Source organism: Phaseolus vulgaris, chromosome 9 (genome assembly GCF_000499845.2).
Source record: "Phaseolus vulgaris cultivar G19833 chromosome 9, P. vulgaris v2.0, whole genome shotgun sequence".
In the NCBI taxonomy this organism is placed as follows: Eukaryota; Viridiplantae; Streptophyta; class Magnoliopsida; order Fabales; family Fabaceae; genus Phaseolus; species Phaseolus vulgaris.
Genome location: NC_023751.2, coordinates 25,598,248 through 25,620,692, shown reverse-complemented (window position 1 = coordinate 25,620,692; position 22,445 = coordinate 25,598,248). Strand labels below are relative to the sequence as shown.

Here is a 22,445-nt window from a genome sequence, read left to right as displayed (position 1 = left end):
CTATACTTAGCGGGACAAACTTTAAATTTTGGAAAGAAATCGTGGAAAATGTTCTTGGTTGTATGGATTTGGATCTGGCACTTAGGGTGGAACGACCCACTCCTACTTTGGATAACCCAAATGAGGTTAAAATTGAGAAGTGGGCTCGCTCTAACCGAATGTGTCTGATCATCATGAAACGTTCCATTCCGGAAGCGTTTTGGGGCTCTATTTCTAAGAGTGGGGATGCCAAAAAGTTCCTTTAAGGAATTGAACAATACTTTGCCAAGAATGAAAAATCGGAAGCGAGTAACCTTTTGGGTAAGCTCGTCTCCATGAAGTATCAGGGCAAAGGAAACATAAGAGAGTACATCATGGAGATGTCTAATCTCGCATCAAAACTCAAGTCACTTAAGTTAGAGCTATCTGAGGACTTGCTTGTGCACTTGGTTTTAATCTCTCTGCATGCACACTTTGGTCAATTTAAGGTGAGTTATAACACTCAAAAGGATAAATGGTCCTTAAATGAGCTTATTTCTCATTGTGTGCAAGAGGAAGAGAGACAACAACGAGATAAGGCTGATAGTGCTCATTTGGCTTCGACCTCGAAGAATAAGATGAAAAGGAGAGCTAAGGATACTGCGGAGGGAACTTATCAAAAGAAGAAACCAAAGATGCATAATGGTGAATTCATTCGCCATTTCTGTAAGAAGCCGGGACACATGAAGAGGCAATGTCCCAAATACATTGATTGGCGTGTAAAGAAAGGTTTGCTTCTAACTTTAGTTTCTTCTGAAGTTAATTTAGCTTATGTACCTAAGGATACTTGGTGGGTAGATTCTGGTGCTACTACTCACATAAGTATGTCTATGCAGAGTTGCCTGTGGAGCCGACCGCCAAGTGATGCTGAAAGATTCATTTTTTTGGGCGATGGCAATAAAGTTGCGGTGGAGGCTATAGGAGATTTTAGATTATTATTAAAGATCGGAGTTTATTTGGATTTATTTGAGACTTTTGTTGCACCGTCTTTTCGACGGAATTTAATTTCAATTTCTAGTTTGGACAAATCTGGTTTTTCTTGTTCATTTGGAAATAATAAAGTTAGTCTCTACGAAAATTCAAATCTTATTGGATCTGTTTATTTGAATGATAATCTATATATGTTTGATATTGTTAGTTTTTATAATGAAATACTGCAAACAAGTTCGCGTGGTACAAAGCGAAAATTAAATGAGGATTCTGCTACCTTATGGCACAAGCGTTTAGGTTATATCTCTAAACAGAGAATTCAGAGACCTGTGTCGGATGGAATCCTTGAACCCTTAGATCTAATAGAATTTCAAGTTTGTGTTGAGTGTATCAAAGGAAAACGAACAAACAAAAGAAAATTAGGTGCTGAAAGAGCTTCAAACGTCTTAGAACTAATACGTACTGATATATGTGGCTCATTCCCTACAACTTCTCGGAATGGACAACGATATTTTATTACGATTATAGACGGTTATTCTAGATACAGTTACCTATATTTGATACATGAGAAGTCTCAACCCCGTAACGTTTTTAAATCTTTCAAAGCTGAAGTTGAGCTTCAACTTGGAAAGAAAATTAAGGCTATCAAATCTGATCGTGGTGGTGAGTACTACGGTTGATATGATGGATCAGGAGAACAACGTTCGGGGCCATTCGCTCTTTTCCTCAATGAGTGTGGAATCGTTCCGCAATACACAATGTCGGGCAAACCCAGTATGAATGGTGTTGCAGAACGAAGAAATCGAACTCTTAAAGACATGGTTAGGAGTATGATTGCTCATTCTTCTTTACCAGAATCACTTTGGGGAGAAGCATTAAAGACCGCAGTTTATATCCTTAACAGAGTACCAAGTAAGGCAGTTTCCAAAACCCCTTATGAGTTGTGGACAGGCAAGAAACCTAGCATTAGGCACTTGCACATTTGGGGTTGTCCAGCTGAAGCGCGCCCTTATAAGCCGCACAAAGCAAAACTAGACTCAAGAACGGTTAGCTGTTATTTTTTTGGGTACGCTGAACGCTCTCGAGGCTACAAGTTTTTTGATCCCACATCAAGATCTATTTTTGAAACAGAAAATGCAAGACTTCTTGAGGGAATTGAGTTTGGGAGGGAAGAAGATTTAAGGAATGTCGGTTTTGATGAAGAGTTTGTTGTTCAAAATGACAAGGTCATTGTACTTGTTGTTTTTCATGACACAACTCCATAACTCAACAACGATGTTGAGGCTCCTATTCCTAACATTTTTGTACAACAAAACGACAATGAAGTTCTTCCTCACGACCACCTAATGATCAAACTCAACAACCTCAAGAATTGCCATTAAGAAGATCCATTAGAGAAAAAAGAAATGTGATTTCGGATGATTACATCGTATTTCTGCAAGAACATGAGGATGCAATTGGTTTAACAGAGGAAGATCCTATCAACTTCTATCAAGCCATGCGTAGTTCAGACGCTTCTAAATGGATCGATGCCATGAATGAAGAGATGAAGTCTATGAATGACAACGACGTTTTGGATCTCGTTGAATTGCCTAAAGGCTCGAAACCCATTGGTTGCAAATGGATATTTAAAACCGAGGGGATTCAAATGGCAATATTGAGAGATATAAGTCACGTCTAGTCGCTAAAGGCTTTACTCAAAAGAAAGATATTGACTATAAAGAAACTTTCTCTCCCGTCTCTTCGAAAGATTCTTTTAGAATAATTATGGCATTGGTAGCGCATTTTGACTTGAAGTTACACCAGATGGATGTCAAGACCACGTTTCTCAATGGTGACATTGATGAGACGATTTATATGTTGTAACCAGAAAATTTTGTATCGGGTGATCCAAAATCTATGGTGTGCAAGCTCAAGAAATCCATCTACGGACTCAAGCAAGCTTTCCGTCAATGGTATCAAAAGTTTCATCAAGTCATTACCTCATACGGTTTCGAGGCAAATGTTGTTGATGATTATGTGTACCACAAGTTCAGTGGGAGTAAATATATCTTTCTGGTGTTATATGTCGATGATATTCTACTTGCTAGTAGTGATGTAGGATTATTGCATGAAACCAATAAATTTTTTACGAAGAATTTCGAAATGAAAGATCTTGGTAATTCATCTTTTGTATTGGGGATTCAAATACTTAGAGATCGCCCTCGAGGTATTCTTGGATTGTCACAAAAGACCTATATTGATAAAATTCTGAGTAGATTCCCCATGAAAGATAGTAAGTCAGGAGATACACCAGTAGCTAAAGGAGACAAATTTAGTCTCAAACAATGCCCCAAAATGATCTTGAAAAAAAAGAAATGCAGAAGATTCCTTATGCATCTGTTATAGGGAGTCTAATGTATGCACAAGTTTGTACTCGTCCTGATATAACATTCATTGTGGGAGTATTGGGCAGATACTTAAGTAATCCGGGATTACAACATTGGACAGCAGCCAAACGCGTGTTGCGTTATTTGAAGAAAACAAAAGACTACGTGCTCACTTATCGGAGGTCAAAGAATTTGGAGATCATTGGGTACTCTGACTCTGATTTTGCGGGATGTCAAGATAGCAAGCGCTCACATCGGGTTATGTCTACATATTAGCTGGAGGAGCCATATCGTGGAAGTCTGTAAAACAAACTCTTATAGCTTCTTCAACTATGGCAACAGAGTTTGTAGCTTGTTGTGAGGCATCCAACCACGGTATGTGGCTTCAAAATTTTGTTACGGGATTACGAGTTGTAGACGAAATCGAAAGACCGCTAAAGATTTATTATGACAACAACTCTACAGTCCTTTATTCCAACAACAATAGAAGCTCAACGAAGTCAAAGTTTATTGACATTAAGTTTCTAGTTGTGAAAGAAAGAGTTCAAAATAGACAAATTTCTATAGAACATATAGGAACAAATTCTATGCTAGTTGATCCATTAACCAAGGGATTGCTACCTAAGGTCTTTCATAAGCACACTGCTCATATGGGTGTTATTCATGATGATACATTGGTTTAGTGGGAGTGTTCTTGTTCTATGTTTTGTTTTGGATATTCTATTGCTTATTATATTTCTACATAATAAAGTTGATGATTTATATGTCTATGATTGAATTCACTATGTTCTTTATTAAACAATTTTAATTGTGTATAAAGATTTTGGAATGATCTCACTAAAGAATAAAGTAGGATCAGTTGGAAATTGTCGTTACTTTGAGATAACACTTTACGAAATTCCCATGCTACTCATCCACATTAGATTTATGTCGTTTGGTATATTGATATGTGGTGATTGTCGTGGTCTTGTCACAGATTGATTGTGATAAATATCACGGTAATTTCCTTATCTTTGTATTAGATGGACCAAATTGTTCATAAAGAAAATTAAAATAAATAGGATACGGATGCGCGCCTAAAGAATTGTGATATAATTGTGTTCAGGGTAATATATAACCCAAGTGGGAGATTGTAAGGAAAATAACAGATTTCCTATTAATGGGTTACAATATACAATTATATTTCCTATTTACCTTATTAATGTGGATTAAATGAGTAGATACCAATATTGCCTAATTAAGGGGATTATGGGAACCCTAATTAGCAATATAAATATAAGCTATTGGTTATGGTCTCCAACACACCAAATAAAAACACACGTTCTTCTCCCCATCAAGAAGACTAAGGTCCCATAGAGGAATTATGTTATTTGGTTGAGGAAGACCACAAACCTCCTGTTCTTGATTGTCGTAGAGATTTTGCAACAATCGACGATCATCACTATGGATCTAGGTATTTTAATTCATATTCTTGATAATTGCCATGAAAGATCTTGGCTATTTTCGGATAATAGAATTAGAAATTATAACACCAAGGACTTGCACGATAACTTTCGATGTCGCTGTTGAAGGCATATGGTAAGTGTTTCTCTTTATTATTGATTACGGAAAAATGAATGTGAAAGGTTGACATGTTGTATTTGTCTTGCAAATGTGAAACATGTTCAAGATGTGCAAATGATTTGCACCAACGTAGAAGAAAATGTATAATGTGTCAAACATCAATGATGGAAGTGATATGTGTTTATTTTATATACAATAGTTTAAAAGTTTTGATATTATAGGGTCACATATATACTCTGAATACATGTACAATTTCTTTAACATAATGTTTTTAAGTACTTTCTTTTAATATTTTTTTGTTTTTTTCGTGATTATTATATTTATGTGAGTACACGAAATAAAATCTAATGGCTCTTCTTATAGACATGATTTTGAAATGAATAAAAGTATTTTGTTTGATTTACTTATTTGAGATTCCATTTTTCATTTTAGATTTGGATAAAGTAAAATGTGTTATCAAATGGAAATGACTTTGAGAATAATAATTTTTTTAATTTGCAACTTTTAAATATCTTACTTCTATAATAGTGAATGAGATTCTATTATACAGTTGCTATATATTTTATTTTTATAATTCATTATAATCATAATATTAGAGATTTTCAGTATTTATATTATGCTGAAATGTTATGAAAATTATTATAGTCAAATTACCGTGGAATTGTTTCTGTAAATATTATTGAAGTGTTGTTTTGTATATTTGTTGATCATATTTTCAAGATTAATTTTAAATTATAACATTTAAATAATAAAAGATTATAATTGATATATTTATAAGCATTACCGAAAAGAATATAATATGATTTAATTCACTTTAATAAAACAAATCTTATACCGTATTTATTTTTCTTAAAAAAATAATAATTTATAATTAATATATATAAATATTATTGATAATTACATTTATAAATATTAAAAATCTGAAAAAGCGTACATATTATAAATAATTTTGTATATCTCTTTCATTAATAACTATATTTATATATTATGTTAATATAATTATTTGTAAAGAAAGTAATTATCTTAAAATTTATATATGTAAACATAAATTTTAATCAATTTTAAATGCAAATAATAACATTATAAAAGACTTTCTTTAACTTATTTTTAAGACTCTTTTTGTCTATAAAAAAACTCATTACAACACAATAAAAATTGAAAATTTATAACTATTAATAAAAGATGAAAAATATACTATCAATTTATTTATAAATTTTATCAATTCATAGCTAACATAATAGTAATACATGATAAATTTACCGATAATTCAATTTAGTTTATTTTGATTAAATATAAATGTTAATCAAATTAAATAAATTTTTACAATGCAGATTATCACCAATAAAAATAAAATCATAATATGGAAAAGTAATAACATTTTTGTTAACTGCATTTTTTATTGATTCAGTCAAATGTCAATCTCATTTCTGAAACAATATTTGTCATATGAATAATGTTGTTTTTTTATTTTTCTATAAGTTTTTTTTCGTGTATTCATTTTTCCTTTCTATTTCCAACATTTAGTCTTCAAATTTATGTTGGTTATGTAATCTATTAAACTCGGGAAAAATAATAACTATATTAAAAATATGAAACTCAAATTCTATTTAATTATTTTCTATCTCGAGTATGTAGTTTTAAATAAATTTAAACCATTAAAAAAATTGGTTTTAGAAGAGTGTTATCATCATTTTCAAATTTCATTCTTATTTAAAATTTAATCACAATGGTTACAATGAAACATAAAAAATTAAAAATTTATCTTTTACATAAGAAAATGTTTAAGGTTCTTCATCCAACTTTATTTTAACAATAACTAATGGAATAAACAAAACTTTTGAAAAAATTATAATTATGGTTGTTATATGGATGTAAAGTGGAATTTAAAGAGGAAAGAATTTTTTTTAAATAAGATAATGTACATTTATTGCTATGATATACATAATATTTTTATTTTAGTCTTATTATACTTTTAAAGTAAAAAAAATATAAACACTAAAATTAACTTTTGAATACATCTTAAAATTACAATACATTATAAATAATATATATATGTGAGATTAGTTATAAGATGTAAAAAAAAAATTAAATACTTATTTTTACAATTTTATAATCAAAATAATTTAATAAAGATATATTTTGGAATAAAAAACTGTTGTGAACATAAAATAAAAATTGTAAGAAAATTGATAACAACAGTGGTGTATTGTTTTGATGATAATTAAAATTTTGTATCAAGATATTGATTTTGTGGAAAACTGATATATTAAAAATATATATATATAATTATTTTTTATTAATAGTTATAAATTTTCAATTTTTATTGTGTTGTAATATGTGTGTTTTTTTATAGACAAAAACAGTCTTATGAAATCAGTTAAAAAAAGTCTATATTAGTCATTAAAACTATTTTTTCTTGTAATGCTTAGTATTTAAAAAAGAAAAAAAAAATAGATTAAGAAAACACTATAAATAATGAAAGATATAGTTTGCAAAAATTAATTATAAATAATAAATAAAGTTAATACATATATCATACTTTGTAGCAGTTAAACAAATTAAGTACAAATTAATTAAGATTCACTGTGCAAATAAATTTATATCTTTAAATACATTGATATCTTTATATTTTGTATTTCAGTTTCACTCATATCTGTAGAAAAATAATAATTAAAAACTGAAAAATATAAAATAAAGGAAATCAAAATATAAAATAAAGGAAATCAAAATAAAATTAAGATAAAAGATATAAAGAATAATAATTAAAAACAGAAAAGATATAAAATAAAGGAAATCAAAATAAAATTAAGATAAAAAAATATAAAGAAATAAAATAAAATAAAAACAAGATAAAGATAAAGATAATAGATATAAAGAGATAAAATAAAATAAAAAAATATCCTAAATATCTTATTTTTTATATTATAATAAATAAATAAATAAAAACTAATAAGGAGAAAACAAAACTTAAATACACAAAATAAAATAATTATGCAAACAATAAAAAAAATGCAGATAAAAAAATTGATCGCCAAATTCAATTTTCTTCTTGTAGTGATTGAACTCTCATCATTTAAAAAAAAAAAGATTAAGAAAACACTAAAAATAATGAAAGATATAGTTTACAAAAATTAATTATAAATAATAAATAAAGTTAATACATACATCATACTTTGTCGCAGTTAAAAAAAATTAAGTACAAATTAATTAAGATTCACTGTGCAAATAAATTTATATATTTTAATACATTGATATTTTATATTTCAGTTTCACTCATATCTCTAGAAAAATAATAAAGTTATTTTAGTAAATTTTCCGTTTTAGATTGAAGTATCATATCTTTATTTTATCTTTTCAGTAATAATATTTTACGGTAAATGTAATTTTTATTTCTGAAATTATTTTATCTTTTCTCTAATAATATTTTAGGGTAAATGTAGTTTTTATTGAAATTATTTTATCTTTTCTGTAGTAATATTTTAGGGTAAATGTAGTTTTTATTTTCGAAATTATTTTATCTTTTCTGTAATAATATTTTAGGGTAAATGTAGTTTTTATTTTTGAAATTATTTTATCTTATCTGTAATAATATTTTATCTTATCTTTATTTTGGAAATTATCACCTCCAATAACACACTATAAAATCTGAGTAGCTGTTCCTTTTCATTTCCGTAAAATAAATCTGTTACTTTTGCATTTCATACCTTGATTATCGCTCGCGCATATCTCACCTCCAAATCTTTTCTAATAATCTTTTCCAATTTCCAACACACACTGCATCAGCCATGGGTTACGAAGACAATATTCGGTGCGTTTCTGTTTTTTTTTTCTTTCTTGAATTAGACCTGCGTTAGGATTTTTCTTTGTTTGATTCACTCGTTTTCTTTGATCAATTTGCTTTCAGGTATCGCGAAGAGGACGGTTAAGAGGATTCAGAAATGAAGGATGTTTTTAAAATAGGGAAGAAAAGGAAGAAGAACGAGAGGAGTCCTGCTGAAATAGCATTACTAGTGGCGAATGTCATGGCTGGGCTTGAGGTTACAGCCCAAGAGGATGCTGATCTTAATAGACAGGGGAAACCTGCCATTAATAAACTCAAGCAGTTACCTCTTCTCACACAAGTCCTTTCCAAGTATGTCCTTACTTTACTAACATTCATATTTCTTTAATATTCTATATTACTTTGTCCTTATTTTAATGCTTTTTGCAACAATTTGGCAGGAAACAACTTCAGTTAGAGTTTTTAGATCATGGAATTCTAACATTGTTGAAGAATTGGCTTGAGCCACTTCCTGATGGAAGTTTGCCTAATATAAATATACGCATGGAAATCTTGAGGATTTTGAATGAGGTAATACAAGATTACACTCCTATAGCATTTTAGCTGATTAATTTTACCAAGAAAGATTTAACATTTATTTGTCTTGTTATGCAGTTTCCTATAGACCTAGAGCAGTGCGATAGGAGAGAACAACTGAAGAAGAGTGGCCTTGGAAGGGTAGGGTTTCTTTATCATGCCAGTAATTTTCTTTTCTAATACCTCATAAAATACCCTCAAATATGTCTAATCTATTAATAATTTCGACTTTTTTTTATTGTGTTCACAGGTGATTATGTTTTTATCAAAATCCGACGAAGAAACCAGGCTAAACAGAAAACTAGCCAAGGAGTTGGTTGACAAGTGGGTAAGTAATGCACGATTGAATTTGATGCTCGTCATGTAGTGTTTTAAATGTCTAAGTTGTTTTTTTTAGCTATCGAAAGGGTAATCCTCCATTTTACACTCACAACAAAATATTAATATTTATAATAAAAAAAATTTAAAAAAATATTTTTATCTTTGTGCGTATTTTTTGTTCTATGACCAGTTCATTTTTTATCTTTCTTCTTTACGAAAAAATTATGTTTATGTCAATTTATGTTTTGTAATTGCAGAGTCGACCTATATTCAATAACAGTATCCTATTTGAAGACATAAGAAAGAAAAAGAAGTGTAGAAGATGATAGGGTTCCGTTTAAGAGACCATATATAAAAAAATGTGTAAAAAGAAAACAAAAATGTTATATTGAAAACTTTTTGTAAATCGCATTACAACTGTTGAAATGAAATAAATTTGTTTTTCTATACTTTTTTATATTTTTGTATTTTTATTTTTTAAATTAAAATAATATACATAACATTAAAATATAATTATATTGTTGTTATATTCAAAAATACTTTTTATATTAGTGGTTGTGTAATCAATATTGAAAGTCAAGTATATGAAGGGTGACAAAATGTACTAAATTACTTATTTTTGGTTTTTTGTATTTTTTGTTTTTCAAAAGTAGGTTTACATGATCTAATATTTGGAATTACTTTAAAAAAAAAATCTTATTTCGAATGTTACCCCCAAAGTTATCATTTCTCTCTCACAAATATGATGTTCTAAGAAGATAAGTTAGGAGAAATCTTAGACAAATAATTCTTATAGTAATAATTAGGAATTTTCATATTTTTGTTGAAAGATAAATTTTTTTAGGGGTGGCAAAGTGGGGCGGGCCGTGTGGGCCGGCCCATAGCCCATTGAAAAAAACGCGGGACAGGTTGCTTATTTCAACCCGCTTAGGCCGGCTCCGCATAACTTTAAAGTGTAAATTTTTTTTTCTACACCCCATATTTTCTTCATGTAGCCTCGTATTTTACATTCTGAAATTTTTTAATAACATCTTACTACGCATGTTTCATGAAAATAATATTATGAGACCATTTACTTAATGCATCTAAATAAAAAAAATTCAAAAATATTATTTAAAAAAATTATTTTTTTAATAAATATTTTTTATAACCCTTCACAAAATATATGACAAATTTATTCTTTAAGCTACTAAAAAATTTAGGGGTGACAATGCGGGCTAGCTCGCCCCGTTCTTGGTCCGCAAAAAGCGGGCCAAGGCTGGCCACGCATAGAATTTGCGAGCTGATTTTTCTAGTCCGCCCCGCAAAAGGGTTGGCTCGCTGATAAGTGTCTAATTTCAGTAATATTTCATATTAAAATATAGACACTTCTGAGAATTTATTGCTAATTTACATATAAAATAATCCCTAATTTATGAATTTATACTTTTTTACATTTTTATGATATTTATTTGAATAAGAGATTTTATTCTCAAATTTGGTGTTAATTGCATATTTTTAGAGACAGATATCGATCCCACAAGGATCGGTGAATTATCGAGTACAATAATCGCTAAATATAAAAACAGAACAACAATTGGAAAAATAAGGATTAGTTTCATCTCTCTCACTCTCAAGTAACTCTCAAGTATTTTCATTAGCATGTCAATATTAAGTTCTTTGATTGAAATTGATGCCCATATAAAAATCATTTATATGGATTCCTCGCATATAAAATCCTTAAGAATGTCCCCTAACTATCAATCCCTCGCATAATTATAAGAACAACTTAGAACGAAGCTCAGACGTTTAATAACAATTAACATTTCAAGTCTATTCCTAGCACTCAAATATTTTAAGTATTGTTGTTTAGGTCTGAACCCTAAAAATACCTCCCGGTCAGATTTAAGATTCTCAATTTGTCACAGAAAGTTAAAAGTAAAACAACAATACCAATAATCAACCCAGAACTGAATATTAATATATAAGATATCACCTCAATACATAAGACTTTGAGCAGATTACTCCCAACCCCAAAGGGTAGAATTAGCCACGCATACTTTTAGCACCTTCCATTCTCCCAATTGGGTTACAATTCACTCTATGGTGTTTTCCTCTCAATCTGGCACACTAGGGTTGAACCTCTAACCCCCTATTTATCATAATTTTCTAGGGTTAGGTGGCTTGGTGTGTCGCACTAATGGGCTAAGTGATAAAACATAAAAAAAAGACCCAATCTTTATTTGCATCTTTTTTCATTCTGGGACCTTCCAACTTTATCTTTTTAGCTCAAATTATTCTCCTTTATTCCAAATCTTCAATCGTCCCTAAAAATCTGCAATTAATACCAAATTTGATAATAAAATACTCTTATTTAAATAAAGATCATAAAAATGTAAAAAGGTATTTTATATGTAAATTAGCAATAAATTCTCATAAGTGTCTATATTTTAATATGAAATATTACTGAAATTAGACACTTGTCAGCGAGCCAACCCTTTTGCGGGGCGGGCTAGAAAAATCAGCTCGCAAATTCTATGCGTAGCCAGCCTTGGCCCGCTTTTTGCGGACCAAGAGCGGGGCGAGCTAGCCCGCATTGTCACCCCTAAATTTTTTAGTAGCTTAAAGAATGAATTTGTCATATATTTTGTGAAGGGTTATGACTAAAATACTATTTTTCTATTTAAATATATTTTGGTAAAGTAAAACAAACAAAATTATATTAATGTGGAATTAGTTTTTATATAATTAAATATTTATTTTCAATGATTGAGGAAGAATTAAAAGAATTGAAATATATTATTTCATAGAGTTAAAAGGAGTATGATAAAATAAAATACTATTATTTATTTTTATTATATCGACTTGTATTTTGTAGATTTTTTTTAAATGTAAATGCAAATAATAAGTTTAGTTTATTGTTTATTTGGCCTAATTGGAACTTCACTCACCTTCTTCCTTCATTTTTATACTAATTGTAATTTTAACTTTTTTTAATTTTTTAAATAATTCTAAATAAAGTATAAAATCACTTTTAAGTAACTCCAATAGTTGCACCAATACTTCTTTCACTCACATACGTCCTTTCAAACCACGATACTTTCATTTTTCTCCAATCACAATGTTTGAGCAATGTTTGAGAGAACAATTCCATTATTTGAGCATGTGTGAGAAGGTTGGCGAGAAGATTCGTTGTATTCAACATTCCCTAGTGCAAAGATATTTTTTTTTTCACTTTTGTACTTCATTTTTGTTGTAAAACCATATAAACGAATATTACAAGAGGAAAACAGTTTGTGTGCAAAAAACCTTGTGGAAGTGAGTGATTTTTTTGGTGGTGTTGGAGGGGATCTTGGAACATGTAGAGGAGACTGGATATGCTCCGATGTTGATGCGTGACGTTGCCTTTCTCCACTCAAGACTGCGGCCGCCACAGCGGGGAAGGTTCACGCCTCTCCTTTCTCTGCGTTCCTACTTTCTCGCAAGTCTTCCCCACTTTTATAGTGATCTCTTCTGCTTTTGGAGGTTAGAACTTGGGACAATTATGTTTTCTTATTCGTTGGATATGGAGCAGTTTCATATCTTCACAGTGGTTTGTTGCTCTTTCTCCATCTATAAATATGTGTCCCCTTTGCTCCAAAATCATCCCACTCACGCCTTCCTCTCTTCTTTTTTCACTCATTTATTCTTTTTCTCTTACTTTCAAATTTTCCGGTATTTTGGGTTCATACTCTAGAGGTGATTACTTTCTAGTTCTGATCCTTGTATTATCTGATAAGTTTCTATTGTATTCTTGGGGACTTGCACAATATATCGCGGATAAGTCCTCATGAACCGTGTTTACCCACGCCTCAGGAAACCAATATTTTCGTGTTTTCAGCTTTAATTTACTACAATCGTAAGGACTTAAGGTTGACAATACAGACAACAACAATAACTCTACATCCAAGATGGCAAACGCTATTTTTGCAACTCAAACCATTTTTGCGAGACCATTTCTGGACGTCTCAAAAATTGAAGTTTTCGCCGGTCAGAATTTTCGACATTGACAAGAACGTGTGTCCACCCTGTTGGACATGTACGAAGTTGCTTTTGCACTTACGACTTCTAAACTCGACTCAAGCACGCCTACGAAACAATTTGATGTTTGGATCCATGCAAATAATGTAGGTTGTCACACCTTCCTCAGTGCGTTATCTAACAATTTGTTCGATGTTTATTACTCTTACAAGGAAGCAAAAGATATTTGGTATTCCCTTATCCTCAAATACACTGTTGAAGACGTCGTTAAACAAAGTTCGTGATAAAAAAACTATTATCGTTGGGAGATGATTTAATACAAGGACACAAAAGTTCAGATAAATGAATACCACAAGCTGCTTGAAGATGTCAAAGTAGAGAGCATAGCCTTTCCAAATGAATTCGTGTTCAAACTACTGATCGAAAAGCTTTCGCAATCTTGGACTGATTTCAAACAACAATTGAAACACAAGCACAAACAAATGTTACTACCAGATCTGATCACCCACATCATCATTGAAGACACAAATAGAAAGGAGTGTGCTACTGCAAAGGCCAAAACTTTGTCTGCAACAATGGTAGAAGACAAACTAGCTCCATAAAGATACGAGGAAAAACCTAATCATAAAATGAAATATAATAAATTTTCTCGTTCCAATGGAACTAACTCCACCTTCAAGAAAAAGGAAAATTGGTTTGTCGGTGGAAAGTTAGGTCATCATGCACCTCAATGAAACATAGAGCAAAAAACGACAATCCTCCACTTGTTCGAATGCTATGAATAAAGATAGAAATGGTCAAGATAAGGGGACATGGATTCTGCCACTTGTTCGAGCAACCTTGGACCAACATTGGAGTTCTATAGAATTCCAGAACAAAGTGCCATTACCAAGGCGCGAATCAGACTGTTGAGAAGGGAGCCTCAGCCTACTGTGGTGGTTCTATATCTACAATAGCTCACTTTGAAAAAATGGTAATATTATTATATTTTTGTGTTTTTCTATATTTAATTTAAATACAATATATTATACTTAGTTATTCAATTATATCTTTTCATTAAATCTATGTAGACTAAGGAGCTTGAACAACAACCAACTGTTTAGGAGAATATTGTAGAGAGAATGAAGAAATTGAAGATTGGATAATGGGTTAAGACCCGCGACCTTGCTGTATGTTTAAACTTTAAGTTATAATTTAATTTTTACTATATGTTTTCTTCATAATAATCAATTTGACTTAATTTTCAATAGAAATATAAGAAACACCAAGAAGAAGCCCAAGAATAGCAGATGCTTGAAGACTTATCTTTGCAAAACTCTCATGTTGCCTCCATGGATGACAACGAAATATACATTAATGTTGTTGGAGGTGGAAATAAAAAAGGAAATGTTTATGGACTTGGTGTATTGAGCAAAAGGTTTAATAGTTCCACAATTGCTCACTCTGCTAGAAGCCAAGCTTCAGTAGTCCATCAAATATGAGACTATTCAAAAGCTAAATGCTGAACTTGTGGCAAAAGATGTCAAGGAGCGGACACTAGAAGAAAAGATTGAGCGATTGATGAAAAATCATGAACAACAAAGTGAACACATGCGCAAAAAACAAAAGCAGATACAACTCATCTTACAACACATTTAATGAATAATCCCATGTCAGGTCCTTCAGATCCTACTACTTTGTCTGTTGAATTATATAACAAATTTGACACTTTTAACTTGTTTATAATAATTTGCGTTGTGTAATATGGTTTACTTTTAATTTGTATATAACTTTTTCTTAAATTATGTATTGTAGTTCATTCTTGTTTAACTTGATTGAATTTTAAGTATTTATAAGCAAATTTGAAAATTGTTTATAAATAGGTTATAGGTATTAATAATACATATAAAAATAGCCACAAAAACTAATTTGGTTGTTGATTCTAAACTGTCATTATTTAGCGACCGGAATAGAATTGCTCCCTATAATTAAAAAAAAATATTTAGCTACCGAAATAAATTTGGTCACTATAGATCTCTAGTTTAGCCACCAAATTAACCATTGAAATAAATTTGGTAGTTATAGATCTCCAATTTAGTCGTTAAATTAACCACCACAATTTATTTATTTTTAATTAATTATTTAAACTTATTAGCGACAAAAAACGGTAGTCGTTATCACCTTTTACTTCACCGATCGATTTAGTATAAAAAATTGGTTGCTAATTCGATCTAAAAAATTGGTCGTTATCACCTTTTACTTTACTTTCATTTTAATTTGGTGTCTATTTCAGTTGCAAATGTACTTAGCGATTGACTGAAATACTTTTAACAAACGATTTAAGTGATCATTAAAGTGATTATTTTTCCAGTGATTTAAATTAGAAGTGTTATATATAATAAATATGTTAAACTTATTACCATATATATTATTATTTGTGAATATAGGGTTTGTGTTCTCCACTTTATTGAAGTTTTGTGTTTTAATTAAATTAACAGGATGATGACGAGGGTGTGAGGAGTGTGGATGATAACAACTTTATCTATGATAAACTTGTCTAATAATGATCCTCAGGTTGGTGATTTATTTACTTTTTAATTTTTTTTTACGAAGTTATCATGTCACTTTCAAAAGAAGTTTTTGCAACCAGTAGTAAAGTGTTAGTAAACTACAAATATCTACTAAGGTTCCAGTAATTATGTTTTTATCAAAATCTGATAAAGAAACTAGTTGAGAAGTGGTAAGTAAAAAGTAAAGCAGAATTCAATTTTTGCTTTAAAGCTTCTTGATTGATAAAAATAAGTCTTGTATGCTTCCTTTGTTTCCTATTTAGATATAGTATGTTTCTTACATAGAAAGTGAAGAAGACTTTTTCAATTTCTTCACCTTTGGAGACTTATTTTTCTTCACATATTACTATATCTAAATAGGAATCTTTCTTGCAATAAATAAATTAATTTCGTCTTATTATTATTTTTTTAAATATTTTAAAAAATTAAGATAAATTTATAAATTTACGTTTTATATCTGTTAATTTTTTTTTATTCTATCACATCACTCATAAATTTAAATAATTTTTTTTTATAAATTTATTCTAATATATTCCAATCCAAGTAATCTTATTTTCTTCGTATTTTTTTCTTAAAATTTTTTCTCCTTATCAATCTAAATCAGTGATCAGTAATGTTTTAAATGAAGAAGTAAAAAATGGATAGTTATGTACAATATGTTTATGAAATTTTGAAATATCAATATTATATATATATATATGTGGTATTTATATTTTACAAATATATTTCAAAATTGTAAATATTTAAAAATAAAAAATTCACATTAATTTGTTTTTTTAATGTATTAAATAAATAACATACAAAACAGTTAAAGTTATAATAGATATATATCTATTTAATTAATTTTTTTAATTAATTAATTTATCATTATTTATCTTTTGAAAAATAAAAATTTAAGATAAAATTGACATATTTAAGTATATACTAAAAATTTTCCATTTTTAATTTTATTTCGAAAAACTAGTTCATCTTATTTTTAAAAAAAAATTAGATATACATTAATATACTATATGTTAACAGAATTTCTGTTTGAAAGTGATGTTTAAATAAAAAATAATTATTTAATTCAAAATTAATTTGTTAGAAAAATATTCTTTTATAATTATTGTATTTCATAAAACATATTTTAGAGAAATAAAATTTAAATTAATATAATTTTAAAACTATTTAAACTTTTTTGGGTGTATGTAGATTTTTTTCTACATAAATTATTTGAAATTTGATACATTATTAAAAACTATTTTTCATTTGTATATTTATTAGAATTTTGTTTTAAGAAAATAAATCTTATTAAATTTATTAAATAAATAAAATATAAAACAGTTAATTAAAATTCAACAATAATTATATGTGTAATATTTTAATTTATTACAATAATACTTGCAATCAAAATTCAAAAATAATAATAAAATAACAAAAATCCAAAATAATTTGATAAAATAAATATTAATATAAGAATAAAATAAAAAATAAAATCTAAACACAGTTTTTTTACAAAAGCTAATTAAATTTTTATTTTTTAATTAAAATAAGACTTTATTTTGGGATGATAAATTTGAAAAGTAGAATGTTTTATTTTTATATTTTATACAATATATTCAAATATAATATTTATTTTAAAAGTACATAACTAATATTTTATATATTTTTATGTTCATGCCTCAACTACTGCTAAATTACGTAAAAATATTAATAAATTGATTTAAATTTCCATTATTCTCATTAGACACAATTTCTTTAATCATCCTCTTATTTGTGTGAAAAAATTTCAAATTGTCTATTAATTATAAATATTTTAAACACCATCCTCTTAGTTTCACTTTGTATATAGTTATGGGAAAAAATAAAATAAAATATTTATCGAATTAGAAATATCTTAAATGGTATAATTTATAATATAGTTTGATTTGTGAAATTTATAAATCATAAATGTATTTTGGATTATAAAATCTAAATATATTTAAATTATACAATTTAAATATATTATAAATTGTATACTTTTATATAATTTATATAATTTATAACATACTTCTAAAATATATTTTACATAGTCCAGAAATTTAAAAATATATTTTTAGATCTATAATGTGTAATTCAAAAATCTATAACGCAATTCTATCTCCATAAATCTTTTTAAATTTAATTCAAATATAAATATTGAATATGATATAATACAATTACAATAAAAAAATATACAATCTAAATTTTGTCAACATCTCATAGAAGATCCAAACTATGAAATGAAGGAAGAAAGGACTTATATTTTTTTTATATCTAAAATAAGTATGTTTTAGGTTAAAAGTAAACTAACATCTAAATACATAAGAAAGTGAAAAGTTTAAGCCACACTTTTGACATATAACAACATTTTTAAAAAAATTGTCAATGTTAAATTATGTATTTTTATTTATTTTTCTTACATAATCATTCTAGCACAATCAAATCAAATATGTTTGAATTTATTTTTAAAAGAAAAATATTCTACACAACTATAATACTGTTAATATTGTCTTTGTGAAAAAAAATTAAATATAATAATGCTAATATTGTTTTTTTACAAAAATAATATATATATATATATTTTTTTTTTTCTTTATCATTATATTTATATTTGATAATACATTGAAAATGAACTTAGTGTTTATAAAATTAATAAATAGAAAAGTAATGAAATAATAAAATTATATTTTTTTTAATAAAAAGAACAATAACAGATGTGTAGGTGTGAGTTTCACTATTCCATTCTACACATGTTATAATTATTTTTTTGTTTTATCTTCATATGAATGTGTATATACTTGTACCACGTCCGTGATTATTTCAAATTATTAATTGAACAGATTTTTATTAATTTTTTCATTAAGAATGAAATTGACATTTCTACCCATGGTGGGTTGAAAACTTGGGGTGCAGGAAGAAAGAAAGTGTGTATGGGTGAAGAAGTTGGGCCCAGTCCCATTTGTTAATTTCGCGAACCTCAAATAATAGATGGCAGGTAAAATTTAGGGTTTCTCATTTAAAAAGGCGAAACAAAGGGAGACAGAAGATCCAGGCGCAAGTGCGAGTAGAGGACAGCAGCGGAGAAGGAAAAACGGCACCGCCGTAGAAGACAACAGTCATGGTCCACGTTTCGTTTTACAGGAACTGTGAGTAGAGATGGATGAACACTCCCTCACAACGCCGTTTTATGATGTTCAACAACCGTAATAACGCCATTGATCTCTTTTGTTTTGTATGACAGATGGAAAGACGTTCAAGAAGCCGCGTCGTCCGTATGAGAAGGAGCGTCTGGACGCGGAGCTGAAGCTGGTGGGGGAGTACGGGCTGCGGTGCAAGAGGGAGCTCTGGAGGGTGCAGTACGCCCTTAGCCGCATCCGTAACAACGCGCGTAACCTCCTCACGCTCGACGAGAAGAACCCGCGCCGGATCTTTGAGGGCGAGGCTCTCCTCCGCCGCATGTTCCGCTACGGTCTCCTAGACGAGACCCAGAACAAACTCGATTACGTCCTCGCACTCACTGTCGAGAACTTCCTAGAGCGTCGCCTCCAGACCCTCGTCTTCAAGTCCGGCATGGCCAAGTCCATCCACCATGCCAGGGTTCTCATCAAGCAGAGGCACATCAGGTCCTTTTCCACTTCCAAATCCACTCTTTTTTCGTTGTTGCTCATTATCGGAAATTATGCAGTATTGAATTTAGGATTTTTCCCTGAGTTTGCGTTTTTTTAAAATTGTATGTTTTATTTCTGATTAGCACTAAAAATGCATATACCGGAAAACAAATGCAATGTTCTTGATATTTTTTTATAGTGTTTTACTTTCCTATTCTTGAAGAGGTTATATAGACAAGTAATTGCTTTAGTGTTTGTGAATTAGGTTATATTTGGATGTATTGAGTAATCATAAGCAAAATGAATTATTTTTCTTTTGTTAATTGAAATTAGCTTAATTCTCTGCAGAAATATATAGTTCATTGTACTTTTTTTTTCTTTTATAATTGCTTGTGAAGTAATATATGTAAATGGAACCAAGTTGTTTTCATGATTGAAGATGTAATAGGGTGAATTTATTTTATAAAGGTTGTAAGATCTTAATTTTAGTGTGAATATACTGTGAGCCGATTTGGGAAGTTCTCTCATACACTATCAAGTGTTACAAAATTCTTTTTCATGAGCTGAATGTTTTGCAAGAACTAATTGTTTGATATATTTGTTATTGATATATTGTTGGGAGAATGACCTTTTTATTGTGTCATTTGGGATCGGCAGGGTTGGTAGGCAAGTGGTGAACATCCCCTCTTTCTTGGTGAGGGTGGACTCACAGAAGCACATTGACTTTTCACTTACAAGTCCCCTTGGTGGAGGACGCCCTGGAAGAGTGAAGAGAAGGAACCAAAGGGCTGCTGCTAAGAAGGCAGCAGGTGGAGATGGAGATGAGGAAGATGAGGATTAGACTATTAATGATGTCTTTTTAGTGCATTTACACCTTCTGTTACCTTTTACTTTACGTGCATTAGATTATCGTTTTTGATTGTAATACATTTTCATCCTCGGTTCCATGTTTGGGAAAACATTTTGCTTGACATATTATGTTTTTTTCAACTTATATATTAAGATTTTCTTTTAAATAATTTTGATTTTAATTAATTCGTTTTCTGCCCTCAACTTCTAACGAACCTTGGTTTCTGAGCTTCATCTGCACTTAGTTTTTTAGAACATTACAGTTGAAGTGTGTTTGAATGGATTTCTCGGTTGAAATATGTAGTTATATTAATAAATAGGTCCTTAATTATAGAGCAGTCGATGTGAGTATTTTTCCTCTAATCTACAGCTAGTGATTGCTTTGTAGTGGATATCTCAAATCAAATGCTTACACTCTAGTAGAAGAGTAGTTGTGAATGAACATCAAAGAATTCATATACCTGAACTTGCTATAGCAAGAGCCAATTTATACTCAGTGCCATCCAAGAAGTTTTGTTTCGTTATAATAAGTAAAATGGTATATTAACAAAAACATCACACTTCACATTAGATCTCATAAGATCGATGCTCCCTAATCTCATTAGGCCAATTTCTAAGATGCAACTATCCAATAGATTATCTTTATGTAGACATGTACTTTATGTGGATCTTGTGGTTAGAGAGAAGTTAGAGACACTCCCAGTGCGCCCTTATAGAGTGAAGAGATAAAAATTTCTCTTATCACACGATTGAAAACCACGTGTTGTATCTTTTATTATATGAAACACTTGCAAGTATGTAAACTACCATTGTTTTCTCTTACTTTTTCCGGTTGTTTATAATGTGAACATAAATTATTGGATATGGAATTTCAAACAAAAATTAAGTTCCCTTAATGTAGTATATTGACTAACCTATCTTAAATTCCGAAAGATCCATCTTGCACAACTCCTTGCTTCATATTTTCTTTGAACAAATTAAAGCAAGGAGAAATTGAATTCACAAAAACAATAAACGTAAAGAACAAAAAACAAAGCATAACAAAAAAAAGAAGAAAAATTGAAATAAAAAATAATGCAATTGAGTAGAAAAGAAAAATCGAAATAAAAAACAATGCAATTGAGTTAAGGACTTAACGGAAACTTGAAAAATTGAAATTGAAAACTAATAATAATAAAAAATTGGAATTAAAATAACAGAAAAATGAAATTGTAATAGTAAAACGAAAAACAAAGCATGTATCAGACTATAAAAGTAGAATTATAATAGACAAAAACAATGAGAGAATGTAAAAATAATTAAAACTACAATTAGAACTTTAAAAACATGTAAAACATATGAATTTATAAATAAGAAGACTAACCATTAGATCTAATGGACAATCATCTACTAGACTGGTCTAATAATTGTATTAGTGTAAAACTCTCTGTCTAATTGAAATATAAAAGACAATAGTGTAAAAGTGCTGAAACAAAAATTGAAAAGAAACAAAAGAATTTCCTGAAGAACAAAATCTAAAAAAAACTTAAAATAGAAAATACTTAAATCGAAATTGCAATTAAAATTGGAATGTATACTTGTGAATATAGAAATTTAATATTTAAATTTAAGGGCACGACTATTAAAAATGTTGAAATGGTAAGAAAAATGCAAGAATTGCAGAAAACCAATGCTGGGAAGATTGTTAAGGTACAAGAGTTGGAGCAAAAGTTACTAAAGGATAAGGCAAAATCAAAGCTTGAACTTTTCGCCAAATCATTTGAGATTGCTCAAGGCCAAGGCAAAATCTCAGCATTGGAGGTCGAGGTAGAGCTTCTAAAAAGGGAGCCTTGAGAGTGCGAAGTAAGCTATAAATAAGCTGAAGGAGGTCAATGCTTGCATT

At 29.4% G+C, this 22,445-nt stretch overlaps 2 protein-coding genes across 3 annotated transcripts; both read left to right on the top strand.

Annotated features, from left to right (window-relative positions):
• Positions 1-8,569: 8,569 nt before the first annotated feature.
• Positions 8,570-19,133, top strand: LOC137821790 (protein IWS1 homolog 1-like). Of its 2 annotated transcripts, XM_068626544.1 has the most exons (7): positions 8,570-8,688; positions 8,785-9,012; positions 9,102-9,231; positions 9,316-9,378; positions 9,488-9,565; positions 16,035-16,110; positions 19,020-19,133. In XM_068626544.1, exons 2-6 carry the CDS (start codon positions 8,819-8,821, stop codon positions 16,095-16,097), a joined length of 528 nt encoding a protein of 175 aa, XP_068482645.1. In that variant the 5' UTR covers positions 8,570-8,688; positions 8,785-8,818; the 3' UTR covers positions 16,098-16,110; positions 19,020-19,133. The 2 variants fall into 2 exon arrangements, with proteins under 2 accessions (XP_068482645.1, XP_068482644.1); XM_068626543.1 differs by lacking the exons at positions 16,035-16,110; positions 19,020-19,133 and adding an exon at positions 9,816-10,007.
• Positions 19,093-20,733, top strand: LOC137821789 (small ribosomal subunit protein uS4y-like). Its single transcript, XM_068626542.1, has 3 exons — positions 19,093-19,252; positions 19,348-19,729; positions 20,372-20,733. Exons 1-3 carry the CDS (start codon positions 19,225-19,227, stop codon positions 20,553-20,555), a joined length of 594 nt encoding a protein of 197 aa, XP_068482643.1. The 5' UTR covers positions 19,093-19,224; the 3' UTR covers positions 20,556-20,733.
• Positions 20,734-22,445: the final 1,712 nt, after the last annotated feature.